This window comes from Microcaecilia unicolor, unplaced genomic scaffold (genome assembly GCF_901765095.1).
Source record: "Microcaecilia unicolor unplaced genomic scaffold, aMicUni1.1, whole genome shotgun sequence".
NCBI lineage: Eukaryota > Metazoa > Chordata > Amphibia > Gymnophiona > Siphonopidae > Microcaecilia > Microcaecilia unicolor.
In genome coordinates, this window is record NW_021963264.1 from 88,098 (window position 1) to 98,571 (window position 10,474).

General features: G+C 41.9%; 1 protein-coding gene across 1 annotated transcript in view; it reads left to right on the forward strand.

The window, feature by feature from the left end:
• The window catches only part of LOC115459123 (cytoplasmic aconitate hydratase-like), a gene marked incomplete at its 5' end in the record, with an annotated part of 87,054 nt that extends 77,653 nt beyond the window's left edge, over nucleotides 1–9,401 (forward strand). Inside the window, 2 exons of the mRNA XM_030188993.1 lie at nucleotides 4,665–4,850; nucleotides 8,860–9,401. Coding sequence (XP_030044853.1) covers nucleotides 4,665–4,850; nucleotides 8,860–8,979 — 306 coding nt within the window. The remainder of the gene's footprint in view (nucleotides 1–4,664; nucleotides 4,851–8,859) is intronic.
• Between the last annotated feature and the right edge of the window lie 1,073 nt (nucleotides 9,402–10,474).

Consider the following 10,474-nt stretch of genomic DNA (forward strand, 5'->3'; position numbering starts at 1 on the left):
GTGAGCTGGAAGTATCGAGATGTGTGTGTAAGCATCCTTTAAGTCCAGAGAGCATAGCCAATCGTTCTCTTGAATCATGGGAAGAAGGGTGCCCAGGGAAACCATCCTGGACTTTTCTCAAACTAGAAATTTGTTCAGGTCCCTTAGGTCTAGGATGGGATGCATCCCCCTGGTTTCTTTTGCACAAAGAAGTACCTGGAATAGAATCCCAGTCCTTCTTCCCCTGGTGGAACGGGTTTGACCGCTTGGGCTTATAGAAGGGCGGAGAGTTCCTCTGCAAGTACCTGTTTGTGCTGTGAACTGTAAGATTGAGCTCCTGGTGGGCAATTTGGAGGTTCGGATTCCAGATTGAGAGTGTATCCTAACCGGACTATTTGATGAACCCACCAGTTGGAGGTTATGAGAGGCCTGCTGAACTGGAGCCAGTCAAAAGCCCGTCCCTTGCTTTTTCTGGGGAGCAGAATGGGCCTTAGTCGCACGCTGTTGACGAGAACAAGTGCGCTGGGGTTGAGCCTGGGTAGGCTGCTGAGAAGCAGGAGTGTACCTACACCTAGAGTAGGTATGGGGGCACTCCTCCTCCCTCCAAGAAACCTCCTAGATGAGGAGGCAGTAGCAGAAGGCGCCCGGTGGGAGAGAGAATCCATAGCATCGTTATGCTTCTTGATTTGGTCAACTAGATTCTCTACTTTTTCTCCAAAAAGATTGTTCCCCTGGCAAGGAAAATCCGCCATCCACTGCTGGACAGAATGATCCAGGTCAGAGACACGCAGCCATGAGAGTCTGCGCATCACTATACCTTGAGCAGCGATTCTGGATGTCACGTAAAAACTGTCAAAAGTACCCCTGGCCAGGAATTTGCGACACGCCTTCTGCTGCTTGACCACCTGGCGAAAAGGCTTGACCAGCTCCGTAGGGAGTGTCTCAACCAAGCTGGACAGTTGACGTATCGAGTTCCGCAAGTGTACGCTCGTGAAGAACTGGTATGACTGGATCTTGGCAGAGAGCATAGCGGCCTGATACGTCTTCCTCCCAAAAGAATCAAGAGTCCTAGCTTCTCTGCCTGGGGGTGCCGAAGCAGAAGCATAGTCTCTAGTTCTCCTGGCTCTCTTGAAGGCGGAGTCCACCACCATGGAATTGTGGGGTAACTGAGACCTCATCAACCCAGGTTCACCGTGGATCCGATACTGGGATTCAGCTTTTTTTGGGACCATGGGGCCAGACAGAGGGGCTGACCAGTTTCGTATAAGGACTTCCTTCAGTACCTTATGCAGAGGAACTGTCACAGCCTCTTTAGGTGGAGAAGAATAATCCAAGACCTCGAGCATCTCAGTCCTGGGCTCATCCTCAACCTCCACAGGGAAGGGAATAGCCGTAGCCATTTACTAGACAAAAGAGGAAAAGGACAGACTCTCTGGTGGAGACAGTCTCCTTTCTAGTGGAGGGGAAGGATCAGAGGAAATCCCAAAGGACTCATCAGAAGAGAAGTACCTGGGATCCTCATCTGACTCCCACGAACGCTCCTGCTCAGTGTCTGATAAAACCCGAGTTAAGGTGCTTTGACACTGGACCTGCCTCGACGCCGAGGAACGATGCCCTCTATGGCGATGTCGAGAGGTCGATGCCCTGTCCGACTGCGGTGAAGCTCCCTCCCCCGATGTCGGAGGGGAGTCGACCTGGGTGGCAGCTGACACCGATGCCGCAAGCGGCATTGCGGTCGGGGACCTCACCACAGGTAAAGGGCCAGACACCACTGCTGCAGATGGTACAGAAGGTGCAAGCACCCCTGACACCAAAGCTGACTGATGTAGCGGTCCCTCCAGAAGTTCTGGAAACAAGGCCCAGATGCGCTCATCGAGAGCCGCCATCGGAGAAGGCTGCAGGGTCAGTGGGACAGGCGGTGTCAGAATCCGTGGAGGCTCGGAAGCAGGCATCGGGCTGCTAGGAGACTGATGCATCGGCACCTCCTGTATCGTGGGTGAGCGATCCTCTCGGCGCCGACGCTTCTTGGGTGCCGACTCTGGGAAAAAAAAACTTTCTGTGGGGTATCAGTTACAGCTAAAATTGCTCTCATGTTTACAGTGGGTGCTGAAACCCTTCCCTGGCCCCGGAAGAAGAGCTCACCTCCAGCAGCAAAAGAAGCAGGTCACCTGCTCTGGCAACAAAAGGAGCAGCAGCAGCTTGACTCTAGTAGCAAAACGTGTGCTCTAACTGCTGCTGCTGCTATGGGCAAGACACTAACGTTCAGTAAATGGCCCCGAGAGCTCAATCAGTGCATCAGAATAATACCAAACAGAACCCAGATCCAAAGAGATTCAACTTCAATATATTTACTAGCAAAACAGTTTTAAAATGTGAACAACTTAAGGCTGAGTCTGCATTGAAATAATATTTAGAGTGTAACTTACCTTCAATCAGCTTATTTACTTTAGCCAGTCTCTTCTACGCATTCCAGCTTCAAGCAGTCAAATATACTCTGCTGCTATGGGCAAGATGGTAGTATACATTCACACAACAAGACTCAGGCCTTTTTCTATTGTTTTGGTTTTGGTTCTGGCCAAACTTAAGCACTTAGTTTTGGCTAAAAATGGATAAACCATTTTGGTGGCAGTTTCAGTTTCGGCTGAAACTGAAAAAAACTAGTTTCGGTCTGGCTCTAGTTCTCCGAGGGATTGCACAGGACAGTTATAGGCTCACTCAGGAATTCTCAGTCTCTACCTGCTGATAGGATTGTATAACCTTTCAGTCTTCTCTGGACTAGTCTGGAGGGACTAAAGGAAAGCAAATTAGCAGATAAGACCTAATTTCTTCTTTCAAGGCAGCACAGTAGTGATATTATTGTGAACACATGTCTAATTGACTCCAAATCCTTGATCTCCGATATTTTGTTAGGTACATCGCTTCTCAGCCTTTTGCCTAAAGTCAAGGGAACGTTTGATGATATGTTACATTATCTGTTGAACAGAAACACATGTGTGCTTTGATTCTATTTCCTCTGTCTTATTTTGCCAGAAGACTTTCCTGGCACAGAGCAGCAAGGAATTATTCTCATTATTTTTCTTAAACATATTTTAATTCATTTTCTGGGTAAATCGATATAAATTAAAATTAAATATTGGTAAGATCAACGTTCTCTTTGTTACATCACCTTCAAAAGACCCTCCTAGTAGATCACATGAAGGCATATTTTCAAAGCACTTAGACTATGGAACTTTGTAAGTCTAAGTACTTTGAAAATGAGCCCCTAGGTAAACCATTTGTCTTGGAAACAACTTCGAGAGTTTTGGGGATATTATTGGATTATAATTTGTCTATGACTGATCAAATCAAGCAATTGATTCGGAGAGTATTCATCAAATTTTGACAACTACAGCATATTTAAAAAATTATTCAGCTACAGCATATTAAAAAATTATTCAATCAGGAACATTTTCAATTAGTGGTACAAGAACTGATGATGTCACAGTTTGATTATTGTTACTTGTAGTATATAGGTTGCTCGAAGACATCTCTTAGGTGTTCACAAGTACTGCAAAATACTGCAGCAAAATTAATATATGGTAAATGAAGATCAGATAGTGGTACACCCTTATTGAAAAGCCTTCATTTGCTCCCAATAGAAGCTCGCTGCCAGTTTAAATTTTGTATATTAGTACATAAGATATTGTGTGGACAATCTCCATAGTATATGATCAATTTAATTGCAGTAATGTCAAGTAATCATTCTCTTTGATCAAAAGATTCTTATGTTCTGCAATATCCTTCACTTAAGAGTGTAAAATTTAAATGTATTTATTCAGTGGGCTTTGTTTATCCATCTGTTCAAAGTTGATATTCTCTTCCATTAGAATTGAGATTGATCCCATGTTAGTTGAGATTTCATAAATTGTTAAAATGCATATTTATTTCAAAAATATTTGATGTAATGTGTTACACTATTTTTTACATTGTGTTAATTATTGTTATAATTATTTATATTTTAATATGATATACTTTTTTTTAGTGATGTTAGTATTCTTATATTATAACCTGCACTGATCCAAAAATGGTTTGTAGTGGAATATTAACTCCAATTGTAATTGTAATCCCCTCTCTTGGAGGTACCTCTGGCCAGTTGGGTTTTCAGATGGCCAAAATGGCTATATATAAGAGATTTGCATGCAACAGGTCTTCAGTGTATGCATATCTGTCTTATTCATATTCATCGTGGATATCCTGAAAACATGACTGGCTAGAAGAGGATTGGGAAGCACAGTACTAAACACTTGGATGCATTACAAGGTGGTGGTATTGCCAAAAAGCAGCGAGATGTAGTCATTTGGTGCTGCTGAGAAGTGTTGAACAAACTATGCATCCATATTAAAAAAAACAAACAAAAAAAACAAATGTAGAAAGTTCAGGTTGTCTCATGCTGTTGTAGAATCCCTGGATCAGTGAAGCTGTGATTCAAATATTCCTTTTGATCATGAATATTCAAAATAGAAAATTACTTAGAACTGGAATTGTGCCATTCTCTCTCTCCCCCCCCCCCCCACCCCCCCCCCCCCCCAAATCTCTTCATACCAAAGTATTGGAACAGAACCATTCTTTTTATGTCAAGCTGGCAAAGGTAATATTGTGAGTCTCAAAGAATTTGAACTACATTTAATGCTGTTGAATTTTTGCAGGGAATCAAAGCTGTCCTTGCCGAGAGCTACGAACGTATTCATCGCAGCAACTTGGTAGGAATGGGGGTGATTCCCTTGCAGTACCTTCCAGGAGAGAACGCAGACATATTGGGGCTGTCTGGACGTGAGCGTTACACCATTAACATTCCAAAAGAACTCACACCAAGCATGCAAGTCCAGATCAAGGTACGTGGAGCCATGCCAGCAACTAGACAGCAGTGGGTAATTCAGGTCTGGGCAGAAGAGTTTTCCTGTGGTCTAACATAAGCATCAGCTCTTGACACACTGTTAATCAAATGCTGACACAGTAGTTTTCCCATCTCAACCTGCCAGAGGAGAGGCCTGGCTCAGGACTGAACCCTGCCATTCTACCTGGTATTGAATGGCATTGACTGCAAGCCACTGTGCCAGTTCGTCTGTTAATAATTTCTGTGGACTTATGAGAAGCCAAGAGTCTAATGCCAAAAAGGAGAGTTGTTTACACTTTATTTTAACATTGTTTGCTTAGTTCCTGAAATGTTGCTTCTGTGTTTGGGTTTTGTCTATATCATGTACTGTGTAAAAACAGCATGCCTTTTTTCAGCTGGGGAGGTCAGCATTGTTTGTAAATGCCAGCCACCACAGCTGAATTAAATCTGTTTATTTGTAAGCAGTATCTGATAGTAGCTGGCACTAAATATCTGGGTTCAGCACTGGATAGTGGTGATGCTCAATCCAGTATTCGGATAACAACCCAAATAAAGTTAGGACAGCCTTTAACATGTCCTGAGTTTCCAGTTAGTGCAACACAAACCCATCGCTTGTTCAGTTTGAACCCATATTTTTGGTACTTCAGAGTACTACAGGTAGCTGAGCCACCAAATAGTATTTATAATGTCAGGAAGTGGTAACCCTCCCTCATTTACACTGTAGTATAAATACTGCCATGCCATTCTCGTGTGCCTCCTCTGCCATATGAAATCAGTAAGTATCTTGTTAAGCTTATAAAACAGAACTATAGGGAGCATTTGGAACAAATAAAGATATTTGGGTAGAATTCTTATATTGAAAACCCTCATATGACCAATCCAGAAAATATGTAATTTAGACCATCTATCAAGATCCCTGACAACTTTAACATACAGGGGAGGAAAATTAGTTCCATATAAATGGAACCACTGTGGGATTTGGTAAATTCCTAGATATTTGATCATCGCCTTACCCTATTTAAAAGGTTATGAATAGAAATCAAACAAAATAAAACATGGAAAAGAAAATAAGATGATACCTTTTTTATTGGACATAACTTAATACATTTCTTGATTAGCTTTCGAAGGTTGCCCTTCTTCGTCAGATCGGAAATAAGCAAATGTGCTAGCTGACAGTGTATATAAGTGAAAACATTCAAGCATTACTATGACAGTCTGACAGGGTGGGAGGAGGGGGGTGGGTAGGAAGTATGCATGGGGACATCAAAGCATATCATTGATATTCTAACAGGATGGGTGTGGATAGGTGAGGGGTGGAGAGAAATACAGCTTTATGGTTTATAATGGGCTAGGAACCCCAGATCCTTGTTAAGTCCTTTCTGTTGGGTGTTAAAATATTCAATCATTCTGACTTCATAGGTCTTATGTTCTTGTATGGTTTTAAAGTTACCTTTCAGGATTCTCACTGTGAAGTCACTGGTACAGTGTCCTGGTCCTGTAAAATGCTGACCAACAGGGGTGGGAACCCTAAGGTCTTGTCAGAGTTCCATCTTAACCAGTCAATTGTTCTTCCAACATTTTTCCCCAGACTTCATGTCCATCCTGGCGAGAGTATACTACATATTTTAGACTGCAAGCGAGCCTTAGCCTTCTGTCTGGAGTGGACTAAAGCCTATAGACAGTCCATCCAGCTTTTCGTTTCTTTTGACCCCAACAGGTTGGAGGTAGCCATTGGCCAACACAGACTTTCAAATTGGATAGCAGACTGCATCTCATTTGCTTATGCCCAGGCAGGGCTGACTCCTGAGGGACATGTCACAGCTCACAATGTTAGAGCCATGGCTGCATCGGTTGCCCACTTGAGATCAGCCTCCATAGAGGAGATTTGCAAGGTTGCAATGTGGTCTTCAGTCCACACATTCACATCCCACTACTGTTTGGATCAGGATACCCGACACAACAGTCTGTTTGGACAGGTAGTTCTGCAGAATTTGTTCAGTGTCTAGAATCCAGTTTCACCCTCAGAGGCCCTGTCTTATTCTGTTCCAGGCTGCAACTACACCTAGTATGTATATAGTTTCAGGTTGATTGAGACTTTGGTCTCAATGTTTTGAAACTTCATTATCGTACCTTTCTTGTTTTCGATGAGCTTGGTAGCTAGGGATTCCATCATGTGGGAATAACATGGCCTGCTTGTCCTGAGAAAAAGCAAAGATATTTACCTGTAGCTGGTGTTCTCTGAGGACAGCAGGCCAATTATTCTTACTTACCCTCCCGCCTCCACTAGGAGTTTTTTGGTTGTAATCTTTATGCTTTTTCACCTGACTGAGTGCTTGAGCGTCAGGTGGGACAGCACCAAAGCATACACGGTGGGATGCTGCTAGAACTTTCTGTAGTACTAGCAAATCAGCGTCCACACCGGGCCTCCGTTGGATGACGTTACCCACTTGTGAGAATAAGCGGCCTGCTGTCCTCAGAGAACACCAGCTACAGGTAAGTATCTTTGTTGTACTTCAAACATATAGGTCCAATAGACCCTGTTAAACGCTTTTTCTGCATTGATAAGATCAGAGAGGGCTCATGCATATAAGAGATCAGGTTTAAGACTCTTCTGACATTGTCTGCTTCTAACCCACTGGGTCATTATGAACAAGGTTAGGTTGTGTCGACAATATTCTATTTACTAACATCTTGATAAACAGTTTAAAATCAATACCTAGAAGGGAGATGAGCCAGTATGAGCCACATACTGTGGAGTTTTTCTACTCTTTGGGGAGGATAGTAATCCCTGCTAGGCGCATGGAATGAGGGAGCTCACCATCAATTCCAATAGGCATTAAGCAAAGTTGTTAATGGATAGATAAAATGGCTTTTGAATACCTTATAACATTTAGCCGTGTAGCTGTACATTCCAGGCATTTAGGCCCTTTTAATCAAATAGTTTTTATTGAAGAACAAAACTCAAGTGCCAAGCAATATGAACAAAATCATTTTTATACAATTCGTTAGATTTCCTTCAGGGCTGTAATCGAATTTGGAATTGGACTTTTGACTCCAACTTCAAAATAAAAATACATTATAATATGTGGTAAATTGATCATTTTATACTTGTATATACATATCTTTTGACCTGAATCTAAAGTTATGTTTACCAGTACTTTATATCCAAAACAAAAAAATATCCGTCTCAGTCGGAGAGTAGAAAAATAGAGGAATTGGAGTCAAAGGTTTGGTATACCGACTGCACAACCCTGCTTACCTTCCCACCCAATCCACCCTCCTAACATATCCTCACACCCCAACCAGTCTGTGCTTGGCCTTAACCCAACCATCTTCCATCTGAACTTCAAAAGTAAGGCCAATCTTAAAGTAACTTGAACACACATCTGTATTCTGAGCAAGAGGTCTTTGTTTCTTATAACCTCCCTGTACTCCAACAGAAACTTCCCAAGCCAAGGCCCTTTATAAATGTAATAAGTGCAGACTCCTGCCGAAGGAATAGAGGGAGGGAGCTAGTGCCTTTTGCCTCTCTTTTGGTTCCCTGGGGTGTTTGTGACACTTCTGATGGCTTGTAGTGCTGTTGCCTATATTACAGAAGCCTGCCAGCAAGTTTTAAGCAGGTTTTCATTGGAAATGGATGGAAAATCTACTATTAAATTATAAAATTGCCTCCTCTATAGACTTCAGTGGGGTCGAATGGGACAAAGGTGATGAATAATTCAGCATCTGAAGAAGAACCTAAGAACTAAATATTTTTGGCATGTACATTGCTGTTAAGCCAGTTTTTGTGTTTGGATAGCAATCTCCACTCCTCAGTGTCCTTTCAAATCTCTGCTTGTTGACTCGCCACCTTTTTTTCTGGCTGTTCTTTCAGTACATTTCCATGACAGACGTCTGTGAATGCTTATAAAATAAATGCAAATGTTGCTGTCAGGTGCAGTCTGAAAAATGTTATTTTTTCTTTTCAGTGTTAAAAGCTTCACCCGCTCTCTTTTTCCCCTGTACAGCTGGACACTGGGAAGACCTTTCAAGCTGTCATGAGATTCGACACGGATGTAGAGCTCACCTACTTCCAGAACGGTGGCATCTTGAACTACATGATTCGAAAAATGTCTCTTCAGTCATAACCTAGTATCAAGGAAATGCCCAATGATAAACTGCCTGTTTTGGCCACCAGAACAACTCTCAGAAATTGCAGAACTTAGAAGTCTGAACAATTAACAGAATCATTTCCCTTTTTTTGCTCATGAGCTGTAGTTCCACTGGGCATGTTTAGATTATTTGGTTTCTTCTACATTAATCTTTCTTATGCATTACATGTAAGATTTTTTTTTTCTCCGTTGAGATGACAGTTGCTGAAATCAATTGATGTTAAGTATGTGAGGAGATAAATTTAGATTTTTTTTTCTTACATGTGTACCCCGCGCTTTCCCACTCATGGCAGATTGATGGAGGTATGCTGGTTCATTTATACACATGGCCCTGTGGGAGGCTTTTTTTTTTTTTTTACAGACACAGAGAGGGAAATCATTTTAGACTGTCACTGGCATAACAACATACACAATAGTCTATTTCTTCCCAAAAAATAAATCCAGTTGTTATTGGAGAATCATGACTTGCACAATCCAACAGCTTGTGGTCTGCTTTGTCCTTTGGATACAGAGATTTTGTCAAAATGGAAAGAATGTTCTCTCCCCAGGGAAAAGATGTGGGATCTCATTGGAAAGAATGTATGTGGCAAAGACCCTTAGCTTTTAGTCTGAAAAAACATTGATCCAAGATAACATTCTCAGGCATAGTAACTTTATTACAGGCTGCTGGGTCTGAGATCATGATTCACTACCCACTGCTCATCCGCTTTTCAATGAATTTGACTCCTGATTGTAAGTGCCCAGCGTTTCTTTTCCTCTGTCATGATACTATGGTTATCATGTGTCGTTCAATAAACTATTAACTGCTTTCAAATGGCAGTTACCCAGAACTTTTTACTGTTCTGTTACTGAGATTTTTTGATAGCTGACTTCTGCAGATTAAAAAAAGAATGTGAATTTATACTTAAAAGAATGTGTTTTGTGCTGTGTCTAGTTTTGCTTTAATGCTGTGGGACCTTTAAAAACACTCTTTTAACTTGAATCAAATTAAATCTATTTTCAAACGTTTTAGCACTGGAAGTGAATTATTAACTTAGTGCACTGAACTGCACTGCTGCAGGTTAATTATTGAAGTTCTGTAGCACAGACCTTGCTTGCTTTTTTGCATTGCAGTTCACCAGTTCATAATGTGGTACGCATCATCATGGAAGCTTTGAAACTATTGGTATCACTCAGCACCCTCTTCTGCCATCACTCGTTTGCAGGGATATTCAAATAGCAAGGGAAGCTACATGTTTTCTTGACAATATATTTATCAGCCAAAACCTTAGTGTGCCTCACAGCTCAATTTCCAGTCCCCATTTTAGGAAATGTACTGCAACCCTCCTAGAGCCTCATCTAGATATGATGAACAATAAATGGAGCAATGCAAACATCCCAAACACACACCTCATTCAAGAGCAAAATATTGCACCTCTTCGTCATTATATATCATAGAAGAACCAGAGTCCAACTGCTTTGGGTCATCATC